Here is an 18969-nt window from a genome sequence, read left to right as displayed (position 1 = left end):
TGGCCAGATTCACAATTCCAAAGACTTGCCTAATTTGTATCTCTGAATTTAAAAGGGTACTCAAAGATAAGAAGAACATGGTTGCTTTCTTTCCAGAAGCAGCACCACACCTGTCCATGTGTCATTCTAGTGTTGCAGCTCAGCTTCATTGAAATTAAAGGAGCTCAGCTGCAATACTGTTTACAACCTGTGATAAGGTGTGGCATTGTTTTTGAAAGAAAGCAGCCATGTTTTTCTAATCCTGGACAACCCCTTTAAATGTTCCTCCTAAAGTTATGAATGCATGGGTATATGTTCTACAGGAAATGTATTCAAGATCCTCAACTTCCACCTCTGTAGAACACCTGATGCCAACCAGATAGGCAGTTGCCTTCACCTTAGAAACTGATAAATAGTGGTTTGTTTCCATATGAACACTTTGCTGTCATTGATGTCACATCAGTGCAGACGTAACGTCACTTTCTGGATCCTGTTTATAGAAAAGCAGTGAGGGACTAGAACTATTAGCAATATGTAGATCTACTTCTCAAAACCTACCTACGGCCAATTTAAACACTTTCTTCTTGTCTTCAGTCCTTTCCTGAAAAATAAAGTGCATGATGAAAAATAGGTATATGTAATTATGGCTCAGAATAAAGGCTACTTCCAAGCCTATACTTACGTTTTGGATCTGTGCTCTTAGCTGATTATTGGTGAATTTTAATGACCTTGCAATACTTTGAAGGTAATAAATCAACATACTACAAAAGAAAAATTCATGAAATACAATTAGAAACAGAGAATGTACGTAAAAAGGTAGGAAATTATGTAAGAGCTAGAAAACTAACAGCAAAAGGTATTAGCCAAAGAGTCATACTAGTCAGAATGAAAGCTAATATCATCTAGAAGGTTCAGTTATTAGTTGGATAAATACTTTAAACCTTATTTTAAAAAAAAAATACTGATTGTGGGGCTATTTTCTGGACCCCCATTGGTGTTCAGGGCAAGGGAATGAATGGTAGTGGGCTATTAGTGGATTTAAGCAGAAAGAAAAATAAATGATAACAAATGCTTTCTGTTCGATTAATTTGTGTGATTGGTGAGGGTCTGGGACTCCTACTGATGAGCAGTATGAAGGGGTCAATGCGTTTCAGTGAGCTAGGTGGCCTCTTCAATGTCTATCCTGGGATGGGATTGGTGACGGTCTGGGACTCCTACTGATGAGCTGTATGAAGGGGTCAATGCGCTTCAGTGAGCTAGGAGGCCTCTTCAATGTCTATCCTGGGACGGCGTCTCGTCCGTACGTTCATCATTGTCTTGCACAGCCACTGTGCCTGAATTAACTTTGATCCGGCGAATGGCATTATCAGGCAGAGCCATACATAAGGACAAGCAGCTGTGGCTGGATAAGCATTGATGGGGTCTCAGCGTTCCAGTGATCAAAGCAGCCCCTTCTATCTTCTGATTGTGGGGATCCCAGTTGTCAACCCCCTACTGATCACACATTAATAGTCCATCCTTTACACTGCTGTGTACAAACCTTCTTTCCCCCTTCCCAGCTGGTATCTCTAAAACTGAAAGAATGTAGGGGGAAGCAGAGAGAGAGAGAGAGAGAAAGAGAGCAGATGACATCAGGCCTGGGCTGACTGCAGCCAGGATTTGTGTGCTGTCTGATCTATGTCAGAAGCAGCACAACAGCCATCTATGTACAGGAGTTGCATAGACTCCACATCAGCAAATTGTAAGGACATTCTTAATGAAGATAATTGTAATGGATTTGCCTGACACAGCTTCTTTGTCGACGCCCGTGGTTAATCAGCCTGCATCTGTGCCTAGGTCTGTTAGAGTGACTCGATCTACTACCACTCAGGCTGGTAGGCTGAGGAGTGGGAGAACCTATCACAGCCTGGCCAGAAGGAGCTAGCTCACGCCCTCTGTCTATTTATACCTTCATTTCCTGCTCCTCCATTGCCTGTGATTCTGTCTGGTTTCCTTGCTCTGCTGCTCCTGCTAATACTATTGACCTCTGCTTCTAATTGACCCTGACTTTACTGACTACTCTCCTGCCCTGCATTTGGTACCTCGTACACTCCTGGTTTGACTCGGCTCTTTCACTACTGTTGTTGCTCACGGTGTTGCCGTGGGCAACTGCCCCATTTCCCTTAGCTTCTGTGTACCCTTGTCTGTTGGTCTGTCGTGCACTTATTAAGCGTAGGGACCGTCGCCCAGTTGTACGCCGTCGCCTAGGACGGGCCGTGCAAGTAGGCAGGGACTGAGTGGCGGGTAGATTAGGACTCACCTGTCTGTCTCCTTACCCCGTCATTACAACAATTTAGAAAATGGCTTAATTTTGTATTTACAGAGTAAATGAACAATAATAAAAATAAAAAAAACAGTGCAAAGGTGTCCATAACCTGTATTTGGATCTTAAGCTAAAAATACAGAGATCTAAGGCTAGAATTACAAGACTGTGTATGTGCTGAAATCCACACACCGCTAGTTCTGAAAGCTCATGTCTTGATAGCAGTTTATTAATAGGGTTCAATGCTAGCTGTTTGCTAACCCATGCAGTGACACATTTTACAGTTTCACCTTGCATTTTTAGCTATATGCAATATAAATCTTTGGTCCATATTGTGTTATGGATTATTTTTGAATAATGTGTATCATTATTAGGATCATGGCCCAAAGATCACTTACAAGAGAAGAAGCAGAGCTGGAAGCACCACTACAGGGCTGCTGACATAGCTCATGACCTTGTTGAACCAAGCTGGAAAATCTGTTTCAATAGTTTCTGAAATAATGTCATAAATCTTTTCTTGTCCGCTGTGGAGATACAGAGCTTTTTTTACACACATGATAAACGTTTCCAATGTAACAGAAATCAATAAAAGTGTTGGTGTATTTTTACAGAAGGAATTATTATTTTACACCTTCTTGTATAGTTCTAAATCTGACACACATTGTTTATTTATTATTGACACAAAATGATGAATATTCTACAATGGGTCGAAAATACTAAAAATAATATAAATTATATTCTTCAATAATATGTTTTATGCATGTCTACACGCTTGTACTGGAAATCTGGAGATTCAAGCATTTACCAGGTCTGATTATAAGGGCATTACTGGACTGAAATGTGCTGCTATAGGTTTAGCCTTTAAGGTTTGTTTTGATACATTGTAAACATTATGAATATATTGCTACATCTGGGCTATAAGATTTTTTTTAAAACAGATTTGTCACCATAATTTGCTCCCCTATTTAAAGTCCGCTGAGTTATGAGTCCACTGTATTCATTAGGGGAGTACTCATGTAAAGGCATTTCCCCGCCTCCTTCCGCCCCCCCCTCACCATTGACTGGCGGCCATTGTGTATCTGCATGTATACATGGTGGGCGTGAGTCAGTTGGAAAGAGAGCGGAGTAGCGCTACTTCATGAGCACTCTCCTCATTAATAAAGTGGACTCATAACTATGAGTCTGCTGTATTTTGTCTTAGCTGTTATTAACTAAAATGCAGAATTTGTGCCGTTTGGTCTTATACTACATCTGACCTGTTCCTATAATATGCTGCTCTTAAATAGGGCATCATATTCTGGTGACAGAACCGCTAATACCAGGGTTAAGAGTCCAGTGACATTGCATAACAGCCATTAGGGCTGCACAACAATCCAGTGGTGAAACATGTAGGTAGGCTGTATTAGGGTTTCACTTTTAATGCACTAATCCATGTAGACTAGCCAGACAACTTATAGGTACTTATGTAGGGCAAGAGATAGTAGTGAATGCTGAGCCTGCAGATTGAATGAGAGGAATGCCTCTATTCTTTAGTTATTGACACTTTATCCAGAAGATTTTAGAATTTAGAATTATAGGACAATACCTGTAAATGGTCGCTCACATCAATATCAATGGGAGGAATGCCTCCATTTTTAGGTAGAAAACCTCTCAATTCCTATACCAATTTCATCGTCCATAATTATAAGACAATATCCAAATGTTTGTCCTTTGGCACTAGCTCTAGGGTACCACTAGGAGGAATGACTCCATCAAATAACTAGTAATCCATTGATTATACTACTGTTATTTTTGGTTTATTGCTCTATTGGGAGGAATACCACCATTTGCAATTCAGTAATTCATGAAATTCTTCAAATTCATTAAATTCTTCAGAAGGGATTATGAGCAATAGGGAATTTCCCCTAAAGATCTATCTTTAATTACCCTATTAGTAAGACCATATAAATATTGTCAATTACTGGTAGTCCATGGACACTTTTTAAACTCACAATTTGTCTGTTTTGTATGTGGTAGATACATTAAACATATTCAAGAAATCAGCAGCACAGCCATATACATTTCACCAGTGGGAAAGGACAACTCCCCAATCATGGGTGGTGCACGCAGCAAAGAATCCCAGGTCCAAGGGAAACAATCAATATGTAAATCGAAGAGAGGAACTGCAGCACTCCAAATAATCCAATGAAGTGTATTTAATGTATTCATCAAGCATAAAAACACTTGTTAGTGCTTTTATTCTTGGTGAATAAATCAAATACACTTCATTGGATTATCTCGAGTTCTGCAGTTCCTTTCTTCGATTTAGATACATTAAACTAATATTTCTTGATATTAGAGAAATTAATAAAGCTTTTTTGTTTTATAAAATGGTTACCACACAGTTAGTGAGAGTGAAAACTCTTTGGCTTGTGTGTCTACACAATCCTGTTGACTATAGAATTTATGGAATATTTTTTCCCCTGTCTGTTGTAAGAGACCTATTCTGACCAACAAAAATCTCCCACATCTCCCCACAGCAGCATCCAGTCTCAAAACACGAGCTTTCGCTGGTTATCACAAGATCTGAGTTCTGCCTAACAGAGTTCTATCTATTGTATTAATACAGCAGTTACCGATCGATAAGCATTAAAGGGGTTGTCCACGACCAAACAACTGATCACCTATCCACCGAATAGGTCATCAGTATATAACTGGTGCGGGTCCGATACCCGTACCCCGCACCAATAAGCTGTCTCCGGGCACTGGATGTTTTGAAGAGTATGCAGTAGTTGTAGCCGGAAGCAGATGGCTCTGACCACTGTGAATAGGAGCAGATCTGCAGAACGGCCGCTATTCATTTTTCGGAGCCATCTGCCTCCGGCTCCAGCTACTGCATACTGTTCAAAACATCCGCATTCTGAGACTGGATGCTGCCGTGGGGGGTTGTAGGAGGAAGAAAGGTACGCTATTGCTGATAATAGGTCCTCTTTAAGAAGACAGTTGCTTTTTAATATGGGAAATAGGGATGTTTGGACAATAAATAATTAATATTTCAAAAGGGGGCAACAATGTTGTACAGCACTCTGTACTTTTCTTGTATTATGGGAATAACTGCACATTGATGGGTGGCCAAGCTTTTGCAGATGGCTTACCTAAAGGGTCCGCAGTTTATTGATGGCTTGTACCTTGCGATAGCAAAAATAGTTGGCAGCATGCACAGAAAAAGCATGAACAGTAGCATTGCTAGGTAGAAGTTGTTGGATCTGTAAGAAAAGATTGTAAAATGTTCTACGATTTGCGAGTAATAGCTATCTCATCCTATACAAGCTGGATTTCATTTTATCACATTGGATAATGCACCACTTAGTGCAACTATTACTCGTATTAGAATAGTCTATGACCTTCATAAAACCTCTAAAAGCGAATAATATCAGTAATAACAGTTTACATAAAGAGTAGATTGTTGCTTATAAGGCTCCAGGAATCACATTATTTATTTAGGACTGCTTTCCTTTCTGTTTTACCACATATTATTTTGTTGTAAAAGATGGTAAGTGAAGGCTCCAGAAAAAATAATTGCCACATGTCGGGGCTACTGAGTTCTTCTAAGACCATGGTTAAAATTATAGTATGACTATTCATTCCTGAGAATTATAACTATATTAATTACATGTATATACATAGCAGATTACCAAATTATCAGTATGTTCTCAAGGTCATAAAATTTACTCTTCAAACAAGAACATGAACTTATTCTAGTGTGACTTTATCCTTAACTGCTGGATATTGGATGAATACATTTGTAGTATAACTTTCCTCGGATATGGACTTAATTTATTTTTATGATGTAGTGGTGTGCTGAGATATTGTGCTTCTCTTTTCTCTTGAGCGACTTACTACTGACCTTGAAGCTCGGAAAACTTGCTGGTGTGGAACATTGCATGTCAGCACTGCCCAGCTTCTTAAATACATCAGTCCTACCAATTTGAAAATGTTGAAAGCTGGCAGACATGGGGAAAAAAATGCCCCCATCCTAAAAAGATAATAGTTGTTAATAAGTTTCCAATGAAAAGACTACTATATACACATTTCCAGTACTTAGTTTGGTATCTCAATCACCCCAGTGGGCCTAAACCTTTTGTTAAAGCCATACTGTTCATATGTTTATGCATAGATGTAGATTTGTTATGTTTGAGAACCCTGCAGCTTTTTCTGAATTTCTTTATAAAAAAAATTCTATACCTAAAAAGCACAGGACGCAAAAGATGAGAGGCTCACCCTCGAAAAACAATACTGTGACATCACCACAATACAGAGCTACCTATAAACTAAACACTATACTATGACACCAACACAATAGAGCACAATCTAGAAATACAATATTGTGCCATCATCATGATAAAGCTCTGTGGAACATGCATTATATGGACAACAGTATGTTCACACCACTCCTAAGTATTCAGTTCCCGTGTTCCATACACTTTCCAACACTTTTTACCAACAGGTCCAAAAAATTTCTAGCTATTAAACCGCGATTTGACTGCACAGTCTCAATATACTCTAAGCATGGCACTGTCATAGCATATCATACCATATCTAGGTAGCTCAGCAGCTCAGAAACGTGGGAAAGCTGGGTAACATGCAACTGAATGAAAGTTCAAATTTTTCTCTCCGGATTTTCTGCTGTTTTTTTTCACCGTTTTTTGTAAGAATTAAACATATTTACCCGCCATTTTTACGCCAAAAAAGTTGGAAAAAAATATAAAAATATCAGAAATATAGCAAAACCACATTGAATATACATTCATATCTGTGAAACCAGATAGCATTTTTTTTTTTTATTATAGTACATAAGAATACCTATGTATTCCAATGCATTCCTGCCTAACAGGGGATCACTCGGGACAGCCCAGGGCTGTCCCTTAAAACTGTCAACCCCAACAATCTTTATCGTCAGGGTTGACAATTCGGTTCAGAACAGACCTTTGTTGTGATGCCGCGATCACTATTAATCACAGCATTACAAGGGTTAAAAGATTGAAATTCTACAATGCAATTGCTGTGGGGTGGCGGCTACTAGCGGCTACGGGTGATCATGCGGGCATAACCACTTTGCCCGAGCAATCACAGTGCCTTAAGTTTGCTAATGACTAGCCTCCTACATTGTACATTTACAGCGTATGTCACCAAGGGTTTAAACACAGACACTTACTATTGTGAGAACAGTCTATCAAGACGCACACTATTGTTACAGTGCTGTCTTTAACCCCCTCCCACTTTCCACCATAGACAGAAGTTATGAGTGCCAAGTAGTTCCTGCCATCCAACATATAAATAACTAGTGGGGTAATCGTATGGGCACAGCAGCTGTGGCAATGTGATAACCTGTTGGAGTACGCACTTTAACCCCTTTAAGACCACGATTAATACAGATCGGTGTGTCTACAGAATGTAAGAAAAGGGGGGGTTCACCCTTTAATATTGACAGCTCAGGGCCTAAGTAAGGCCTCCAGAGCTGTCCTATGAATACGTGTTAGGTATGCCCTAACAGATGGCTGTGCTTTTTATGATGCAAAGGCATAATCTATGACAAACAGATATATGGCAGTAAATTATAGTTAAAATACAGAAATTGCTACCTATTTGGACTTACATTTTGTAAAAACAAAATCAATTCAAATTATAAAGTTCAAAAGAGAAATAGAATAAACACTATTTCAAAAATCAAAACAAACAAAAAAACATATTGTATATGCCGTTCAGCCATAACATTAAAACCACTGACAGGTGAAGTGAATAACATTGATTATCTCGTTACCATGGCACCTGACAACCGGTGGGACATATGTTCTTGAAGTTGATGTGTTGTAAGCCGCAAAAATGGAGCATAAAGATCTAAGCGACTTTGACAAAGTCACATTTTGATGGCTAGACAACTCGGTCAGAACATCTCCAAAACAGCAGGTCTTTTGGGGTGTTCCCGGTATGGTTAATACCTACCAAAAGTAATCCAACGAAGGACAAACCTTGATCTGGCAACAGGGTCATGGGTTCCTATGGCTTATTGATGTGCATGGGGAGAGAAGGTTGGTCCGATTCCACAGAAAAACTACTGTATCACAAATGTCTAAAAAAAGTTAATACAAGCTATGATAGATAGGTACCAGAACACACAATGCATCACAGCTTGCTGCGTTTGGGGCAGCGTAGCCACAGACCATTCATAGTGCCCATGATAACCTGTCCACCACTGAAAGCACTTACAATGGGCATGGGAGAATCAGGACTGAACTATGTAGCAATGGAAGAAGGTGGCTTGGTCTGATTAATCACGTTTTCTTTTACATCACATGAACGGGTACGTGTACGTTGCTTACAAGGGGAAGAAATGCACCATGGGAATGAAGACAAGCCAGTGGAGGCAGTGTGATGCTTCGGGAAATGTTCTGCTGGGAAACCTTTGGTCCTGGCATTTATGTGGATGTTACTTTGACTAATACCACCTACCTATTATTATTGTAGGCCAAATACACTTCTACATGGCAGTGGTATTCCCTAATGGCAGTGGCCTCCTTCAGCAGGATAATGCACTCTGCCACACTGCGAAAGGAGTTCGGGAACACAAAAGAGTTCATGGTGTTGACTTGGCCTCCAAATTCACCAGATCTCAATCCAATTGAGCATCTGTGAGATGTGCTGTAAAAACAAGTCTGATCCATGGAGCCTCCTCCTCACCACTTACAGGACTTAGAGGTGATGCTAACGTGTTGGTGCCATATACCACAGAATACTTTCAGAGGTCTTGTGGAGTCCGTGCCTCGACTGGTCAGAGCTGTTTTGGCAGTATGAGGGGGACCTACACAATATTACTCAAGTGGTTTTATTGTTATGGCTAATCAGTGTATAAGAATTATTTATGGTGAAATGTAAGCGCCTTAAAGAAGTAAAACAATGGGGGAAAAGCGGAATTGTTTGATTTATATTTATTTTTATTGCGGGGTAAATGTAAACACTATTTGATATGTAACCCTATAATGTTGCACAAAAAACCTACAACTCGTTAGGCAGTCAGAATATGAGAAGGCAAAAATATTTTTTGTAACCTTGTTTTAAGGATTTCAGGACTAATCAAGTTTTTCATTTTTACATCACTCCATTCCACGAGCCATAACAAAGGTGTATGAGGGCTGGTCTTTTGTGGGAAAAGTTGTATTTTTTTTGGCACCATTTTGAGGTGCATATGCTTTATTGATTTACGTTTATTCATTTTTCTTTTTTAAATTATGGATATACTAAATATGTGTATATTCTTTATGTTTTAGTATTTGTGCACAAGAAAATCATTCAGAGAGCTGTAACTTTTTTCTTTTCACGTAGCAGTATGAGTGCTTGTTTTTTTTTGTGGGACGAGTTGTAGTTTTTATTGGCACCATTTTGAGGTTCATATAATTTATTGATTAACTTTGTTCATTATTTTGGAGGGGAATGAGACAAAAAAAAATCCACCGTGGTTTTACTGTTCGAAATTACAGAAAAACAACAGTAAACTCCATATACATTAATCTTTTGGGTTGATTAGGGAGGTCCCATCTTTTACTATATTCGACTACAACACACTTTTTTATGTTTTAAAAGCAGAACTACTTTTCCCATCTTTTCTAATAACACTACATCCAAAACAAAAGGGTTCAACTCTAAGATTTACAAAGCACTTCTAAATGAGTGGTCGGGGAAAAAAAATCACATTGGAAGAGGAATTTATAGAAACTGTTAATTCAATAAGTGACTGATCTTACAAAGTAAATCAATTTATGATCAATCATAGGCTCTACTTTTCAGCAAATTGTTTTCATTCAAATGTTTGGGTAAGTAGGCAGACTGGATCCATTTAATGCGGCGCTGTTCAATATTAGGAAGACGTTACAGACTATATATCTAACATTTATAGTTTAAGTTTAAATATTCCAATGGTCCTAAGGTTTTGCATACTGGGGGAGAAATTAGTGTTAGTTAACAGCTTCTCAACTCTTCACGGGTATTCTAAAAGTGCTATTTGTAGCTAGTAAGTCTATTGCACAATTATGGATATCTCATAAGACTTCCAGGATACAGTTATGGAGAAAACAGGCATTACGAGTTTTTTTTTTTTTTAAGAAGGCAGGCATATATACTGTAGATCAAAGGGCAAATGGAACAAATGTCTAAGTCTTTGGAATCCATGGTTAGTAAGATAAAAGCCTGTGGGATTTAAAAGTCTTGGTCACTGGAGCATATTTTAAATAATTTTGGCCTAATAGGCTTACATCTCTGAAAGAACTGGGGGCCTTTGTTAGGCCCTCAGCTGCTATGGTAACCTATCAGCACCAAGCCTGTAAAACTTCTTGTGTTGCGGTCTTTACTGACCGTGGCATTTAAGAGGTTAATTGGCCGAGATCAGCGGTTTCTCTGATACCAGCCGTTTCAGCCGTGGCCGGCTGTCAATTAGGATCCTTATTATGTCCCATTGGAGCTGGGAGACCGCAATTAGAATGTGATAGAATGTTCATTTGTGTTAAGGGTTTAAACACACACACACGCACGCACGCACGCACACGCACGCACACACACACACACACACACACACACACACTATTAAGATATCATCAGAGTGGAGCAAAGCCTATGAATACACAAACACTATTGTGACATCACTATAGTTCGCAGAAAATAAAAACACACACACACACACACGCGCACGCACGCACGCACGCACGCACACACGCGCACACACACACACACACACATTTTGTGACATTATTATAGTAACAGTGTCCCTTATAAAATATATCACAATTACTAAATGGAGACATATGCAGTCCAGGAAATGTACACAACAAAGAACTATGTATAAATAAACATACTATTGTGACATCATCATAAAAGAGCAAACCTAGATAAAAGCACACATGCATAATGTAATCATCACAGTATAACATAATTTATAAATATACACACATACTATTGCATACTCCCAAGTGTCCTGTCTCAGGAATCCTCACCCTCACCAATGTTTGAAAGGAAACATAGTAGTTAGTTCCGCTGTGTTTTAGAGGAGATATAGTCAGTAATAATCACTAAGTGATACAGTATTGCCTCCTGCTTATGCTATATTCATACAGTAGGAGAGGAGATTGGAGCCGGAGCGGGTGATTATCCTACATGGGAGGGCGAGGGACTGTGATTTGCATTTATGGGAGGCATATGGCATGCACTGTATATGTATATGGTGAGGCCCATGGTGGGGCATGTGGATGGCACTTTATATGGTGAGCTTCTGGCTGGAACTTTGTATAAGAGGGCATTCTGCTTCACTGTATATGAAGGGTATATGGCTGCCACTTATGGTGGGCATGTGCCAGGTACTTTATAAAGTTGGGCATGCAGCTGGCACTTTGTCTGGGGGAGTATACAGCACATACAGCTATTTGAGGTGATGTGGCAGTCTTTTTATTTTCATCTGGTAGTTGCCATTGTTGAGGGAGCTCTGAAAGCAGCTAGAAAGACAACACAACAATGTGCTGCAGTTTTCCCTTTTATCTATCATGTATGCAAAGTACTGTGCCACCATATCAATAGAGCAAACCCTATAAACACAGCTTAAAAATATTTCTGATTATACGTGTACCACTATACATACCATATCATTCCTTGGTTGTAGACCAAATGCAGAACATTCTCAGCAATTTTGAATTCACCATATTCTGGCTAAATACATAATAACATATTACTATACGCTCTAAATGATAATTGTAGACTATGCAATATTCATTTGTTTTTTTAAGATGTTAATATTAAGATGTTTTTTAAAATTAAAAAGTTTTGCATGGACACGTTGAACGATCAAAGGTGAAATACTGGAGACAGGGTTAAATTCAAGCCACAAAATAGGCAAATCAAATTACCGTATATCTTATTCTCTTGATAAACATCCAAATATAATTTAAGCTAATAGCCGTCCATACTCAACAGTGAGGACAGACATGGAGAAATAATCCCTCCACGGAGCATCATCTACACATATTAAACAATTATGGAAAAGACATGTCAGAATGAATCAAATCCTATTGCTTATGAGAGATACGGACACACCCCAGTACATTGACCATGTTTTAATAGAAAACGACACTGTACAGTAGAATTTATAATATTTTACTATAGACTTTGAAGTAACATCTGGCCGCAGCATTTTCTAACCAAACAAATGCGCAAAAAAACAACAACACACTGTGTAAGCGGTCTCTGTATCGGGGAGCTGCACAACTAAAATACCTGTCACCACGGTGTATAAAACCATAATTTGACAATTTGACACTTAATAGAAATCCATCAGTTGAAAAATAGTTCTAAATATGTGCAAATGTGAACGATGTGCACAATGAGAAATTGTGGCTTTGCTATTTGAAGCTTTTGACCTTTGTGCCTCACCTCTTACGCTCCATGCACACGACTGTAAAATCGCCGTAATTACGGTCCGTAATTATGGGCCCATTCATTTCTGTGGCCAACGGACACCTTCCCGTATATTTACAGGAAAGTGTCCGTGCCGTAGAAACTTGCTGAAAAAAATAGGACATGTCCTATTGTTTTATTTTACGGACCGTGCTCCCATACTTTGTAATTACGTTTCATAATTACGGGCACGGTCGTGTGCATGGAGCCTAATACATATATTATTATAAAATATTTCTATTTTATTATAACTAATCCTAGAGCATTCCATCTTTGTGTAAGATCTTCACTTTAAATCTACAGTGAATATTTTCTTTAACTACTCGGGGAAACAATGCCACCAATATATTTTGTACCCCTTTTAAAATTATTTTTTCTCTTATGTTATGTCTTATACTCACAAATTTGCTTTCAAGGTCCCAGCAGCAACAGTCACTCAAATACCGTACAAATAAGCCACGAAAGAAGTCAATAAGGAGGATACTGGCCACTGTGAAAATCATATCAATAATGGAAAGCTTCAACATCTCCTAAAACAGGAAGTTATACAGTGGTTCAGATCAAAATTTTTTACTAAAGCTTCAAGAATCCTAAAGCATGAATAGAAAATTGTGTGTAACTGATTAATTAGCATTTGCTCCTAGGCCCCAAAAGTTTTCAGAAAGAACTACTCCCCTCCAGAACGAAAAAGAAAATTACTTGTGCAATACTTTGTTTTTTTTTTATTGTTGTTGCCTTGTACTCCACAGCATAATACTGGAAAAATGTTTTACGTAACTGACTACACTAATTGTATCTTACTGTAGTCAGGACTAAGAATGAGCGAATTTCTGAAAATTATTTTTGGGTCCGATTCTCTCGAACCAGCCGTCAGATTAGTTTCGGTCCGAATATGTATGACATCGAGGTCTTCTAGAATTGTATCCAACCACTTTCAAATTCTTTATTGCCAAGGCAGCATAAGTAATGTCAAAGTGACAGCAACATATATGACTATGGGAAAACGGATGGTAGCAGGTGGTAACAAACAGCCTGTTTAAAAACACACTGCGCTGTCAGATTCTTTATGCTTTTTAAAATTAAAAAACGGTCTAAAAATTATCCCTTTTTGGGAGCAGATGCCTGCCAGTGTTTATACACACCCGGTTATATCGGAAGAAACAATGACTTTTTAAAAAGTGGTGCAAAAATGATCCCTTTCTGGGGGCAGATGCCTGCTGGTGTTTATACAGATGGTGGTATCGGAAGAAGCAATGGCTTTTTAACAAGCAGTCCAAAAATAAGTAGCAATAATGAAAGGTATGGCTAATAGCCCTATATACGAGCAAACCTACATGGTAGTTCTAGATAACAGCAAGTCATTCACTTGTAATTACCACAAAAGGAACAATGTTCTTGCACCTGAGCGGGCTTCCTCAACACCGGGGCTATAGGTACGCCCAAGCTTCAAATGATCCAGTATATACGGAGGTATTCTCCCCTAGAAGAATTGCTCCTATGGGAGAATATCTCCGTACAAATGACATCCAATGGTGCCTGTACAACAGCACATGGCGCCTGTGCTGCTCTGTACTCAGAAGCAATATGGGCCTCTTTGCACTGCCATACTGGCTCTGTGTTATTAGAATAACTGAATATTTAGTAGCTCTAAGCAACCACGGGATAATATTAGTATGTAGAAGTCTGTATCAACTGTCAGAAAGTCATATATTACCATACAAGAAAGGGGGAAGGTCCTTTTAAATGTAAGTAGAATTGATATCTCCTGACCAAAATATTTTCCAAATATTAGCCCATCCATCCAGTTGGTTCTTTCCTTATTTTAAGTTCTCTTCATATCTGCATCGTGGCATCTGTTCATAATGGAAACGACAATGCAGTGCCGGATCTGTCGCACAACTGATGCCATCAGCCCCTAACGGACCCCATGGAATTACATTGGGGTCCTTGAAGTTCCGCCAAGGTGTCTGGCGATCGGACTATGATGATTTCTACTGCACAATCCTTTCTTGTTTATAATTTCCTCATAGCATCCTGCACTTGTAATATAGAGTCAATAAATGGATTTTGCATACTCTACATAAGCCCCTTGCCATGTACCAGTGTTGCTTACTCACCTGCCCTACATAAGTTTCCCAACATTCATTCTTCTGACTTCGGATGGTTTGGATAATTGAGGGGACGGTCTGGTTATCAATAAGTGCCAAAGGCTTTGTCATGTTCTGCTCCAATTCTAGAATAAGTGTAGAATTTCTGTCCATTCGTATAGCAGGAGTTGCTGTAGAAAAAACAGTGACTGCTGTGGTAGCAAAGAGTGGGGCAGCGTCTATGAACGTGTTATTATTGCTGTTCTGAAACAAAACAATGGGGGTTGTGTTAAAGCTTCAAATAAGACATTGTACAAATGTACAAGAATGGCTACAATATAACATAACACCTTGTACAATAAAATATTCTTATTTAATGTCACAAATGATTGTAAGTTGTAATAAAGTGATTTTCCTATGTTGTCTTGATGTCAAATATTCTAAATTGGATGAGTGGCACGGACCATTGAATCCTCTGGTAACGCTGATGGTCAATTTGATATTCTTCTTGTTGACTAACTCTTTTTGGCTTGTGTGAGTGAAAAGGTAACATCACTGAAAGTTTCATTCATTTTGTTTATCCTCTGTTCACTTGTTCAGAAATCTAAGACTTCCCACACCAATTATGATATCTCATGTAATAATTTTGGCAAGCAGTCTCTTTTCTTATATACCTCCAGCTTCAGTGTTCCCGAATATTAAGGGCGACTTCAGACATTGTAGAATTGTCATGAACAATTTACAGTATTCAAAACCTCCTTTAAACGTAGCGGAAAAAATTGGAGAAGAATTCAAGTCATGCTGCAGACTTTCAAATCCACAGCATGCCCATTCTGTTGTGAAAATGTTGCGGATATTCACTGCAGATTTCACCTTTTGCAATGTAATCCTTGGCAAAGCCATGGCAAATCTGCAAAAGCCGCATTTGCGCTGAAATCCGAAGTGAAAAAACGTTTCTACAGTGGACAAACCCTAACAGGAACATGTTTGAAGTAACCAAAATACTGTGTCATACTAAATAATATGACGCTATCTCTGAGGGAGTGGTGCAAATAAAATTTCTATCAACTCTGTAACAAATAAACATTAAGTTGATCATTTCAGATAAATGTACCAACCTAGGACTGAACTAAGGATTCTTGATTAATTTAAAAGTCAAAGGATTAGAATTTGTATGTAGACATTGTGTATTGGCAGCTGGTCTACCAAATAGTTGACTAGTTGCCGACACAGGACGAGAATACTCGTCCTGAGCGGCGAGTACTTTGCGCATTAGGAAGAGCATTCTCGTCCTGTGTGACAGCTGCGTCCGCGCGCAATTAGGAGCGGGGCAACAACTGTAATACACAGCCGCAGCCCCGCTCTAACAGCGGAAAGAAGAGAAACAAAACCTCTGCTCTCTGCCGTTAACCCCTTAAATGCCGCTATCAAAGCTGATTGCGGCATTCAAAGTAAATAAGAGGAGGGGGGACTGCCCTTTGATAGCGTCACAGAAAATCCCTGTGACTCTGATCAAAGCCCATAACTTGTATGGCCAGACAGCCTAGGGTCCATTGGAGGACCCCAGGGCTGTCTGACCATATTTCCTGTTGTTATGGCATACTAAGGTATGCCCTAACAACTGCCTGTGTATAATCTGTACACAGGCTAATGTACTGGCATATAGATATATGCCAGTACATTACAGTTACAAAAATCAAAATGAAAAATCCCTCTATGGGATTTAAAAAAAAAAAGTTAAAGAGGCTCTGTCACCAGATTTTGCAACCCCTATCTCCTATTGCAGCAGATCGGCGCTGCAATGTAGATAAGAGTAACGTGTTTTTTTTTTTTTAAAAAACAAGCATTTTTGGCCAAGTTATGACCATTTTTATATTTATGCAAATCAGGCTTTCTATAGTACAACTGGGCGTGTTTAAAGTTAAAGTACAACTGGGCGTGTATTGTGTGTGTACATCTGGGCGTTTTTACTTCTTTTACTAGCTGGGCGTTGTGAATAGAAGTGTATGATGCTGACTATTCAGCATCATCCACTTCTCTTCGTTACCACCCAGCTTCTGGCAGTGCACAGACACACAGCGTGTTCTCGAGAGATCACGCTGTGACGTCACTTCCTGCCCCAGGTTCTGCATCGTGTCGGACGAGTGAGGACACATCGGCACCAGAGGCTACAGTTGATTCTGCAGCAGCATCAGCGTTTGCAGGTAAGTAGCTACATCGACTTACCTGCAAACGCCGATGCTGCTGCATCATACACTTCTATTCACAACGCCCAGCTAGTAAAAGAAGTAAAAACGCCCAGATGTACATACACAATACACGCCCAGTTGTACTTTAGAAAGCCTCATTTGCATAAATATAAAAATGGTCATAACTTGGCCAAAAATGCTAGTTTTTTAAAAAAAAAACGTTACTCTTATCTACATTGCAGCGCCGATCTGCTGCAATAGGAGATAGGGGTTGCAAAATCTGGTGACAGAGCCTCTTTAAGTTAATTTTAAAAAAAAATATGTTAAATAAAAATAAAATACACAGAAATACACATTTTTTACAATCAACTTTTTAAAATATAAGTCACAAAACATGAAATAATATAGACATATTTGGTATCGCCACGACCGTAACAACCTAAACAACAAATGTATAACATTATTTATGATGATCGGTGTAAAAAATAAAAATAATAAAACTGGAGCGGAACTGCTTTTTTTGAGATTTTTCGTCAAAATTAAAATTTATATAAATTAAACTATAATGTATTTGTACCAAAAAATGGTACCTACCGTACATAAAGTACAACTCGTCCCGCAAAAAACAAAGTCTCATACAACTACGTCGTACTAAAAATTAAAAAGTTATGAGCGTTGGGATGCAAAGAGGGAAATATAAAAAAATTGTTCTGTACTCAAGGTCAAAATTGGCCGTGTCCTTAAAGAGGCTCTGTCACCACATTATAAGTGCCCTATCTCCTACATAATGTGATTGGCGCTGTAATGTAGATAACAGCAGTGGTTTTTTATTTAGAAAAATGATCAATTTTTAGCAAGTTATGTACAATTTTAGATTTATGCTAATGACTTTCTTAATGCCCAACTGGGCGTGTTTTTACTTTTTGACCAAGTGGGCATTGTGGAGAGAAGTGTATGATGCTAACCAATCAGTGACCAATCACCGTCATACACTTCTCTCCATTCATTTACTCAGCACACAGTGATCCTGCGTTGTCCACTATGTGCTGTCACATACTCACACATTAACACTACTGAAGTGTCTTGAGAGTTAATAGACATCACTTCCAGCTAGGACGCGATGTCTATTTACAATCCCGACACTTTTGTGTGGGACTTAATGACAGCAAGCGTGATCTCGTGAGATCACACTGTAAATCACTTGGCGCATTAGGACGAGCATTCTCGTCCTGTGTGACAGCAGTCTGTGCGCGCGATCGAGAGAGGGGCAACGGCTGTAATACACAGCCACGGCCCCGCTCTGACAGCGGAGAGGGGAGAAACATCTCTCCGCCGTTAACCCTTTGAATGCCGCGATGAAAGCTGATTGCAGCGTTCAAGGAGGGGGGACTGCACTTTGATCACGTCACAGAAGATAACTGACGCGATCAAAGCCCACAACTTGTATGGCCAGACAGCCCAGGGTCCATTGAAGGACCCCAGGGCTGTCTGAACATATTTCCTGTTGTTAGGGCATACTGAGGTATGCCCTAACAACTGCCTGTGTACAATCAGTATACAGGCTAATGTACTAGCATATAGATCTATGCCAGTACATTACAGTTACAAAATCAAAATCAAAATGATAAATCCCTTTATGGAATTAAAAAAAAAAGTTAAATGAATGTAAAAAAATAATAATGATAAATAAATAAAAAGTAAAAAAATACACAGAAACACACATTTTTTTATAATAAATAGACTTTTTAAAATATAAGTACCAAAACATGAAATAGACATATTTGGTATCGCCCCGACCGTAACAACCTGTACAACAAATGTATAACATTATTTATGATGATCGGTGTATGGTCTAAAACCATATTAAAACTGCTGCGGAACTGCTTTTTTTCTGCATTTTCGCCCAAATTAAAATTGATAGAAATTAAACAATAATGTATTT

General features: G+C 38.9%; 1 protein-coding gene across 1 annotated transcript in view; it reads right to left on the bottom strand.

Annotated features, from left to right (window-relative positions):
* Window positions 1-18969, bottom strand: part of TMC3 (transmembrane channel like 3) — a 98593-nt gene that overhangs the window by 9360 nt on the left and 70264 nt on the right. The window contains exons 13-20 of the mRNA XM_075855243.1: window positions 14869-15102; window positions 13153-13281; window positions 11940-12007; window positions 6168-6296; window positions 5416-5526; window positions 2680-2805; window positions 662-740; window positions 538-580 (exon numbers count right to left, since the gene is read on the bottom strand). Of these exons, the coding sequence (XP_075711358.1) occupies window positions 538-580; window positions 662-740; window positions 2680-2805; window positions 5416-5526; window positions 6168-6296; window positions 11940-12007; window positions 13153-13281; window positions 14869-15102 (919 nt within the window). The remainder of the gene's footprint in view (window positions 1-537; window positions 581-661; window positions 741-2679; window positions 2806-5415; window positions 5527-6167; window positions 6297-11939; window positions 12008-13152; window positions 13282-14868; window positions 15103-18969) is intronic.

Source organism: Rhinoderma darwinii, chromosome 3 (assembly GCF_050947455.1).
Source record: "Rhinoderma darwinii isolate aRhiDar2 chromosome 3, aRhiDar2.hap1, whole genome shotgun sequence".
Classification (NCBI taxonomy): Eukaryota; Metazoa; Chordata; class Amphibia; order Anura; family Rhinodermatidae; genus Rhinoderma; species Rhinoderma darwinii.
This window is presented reverse-complemented; position numbering and strand designations above follow the sequence as displayed.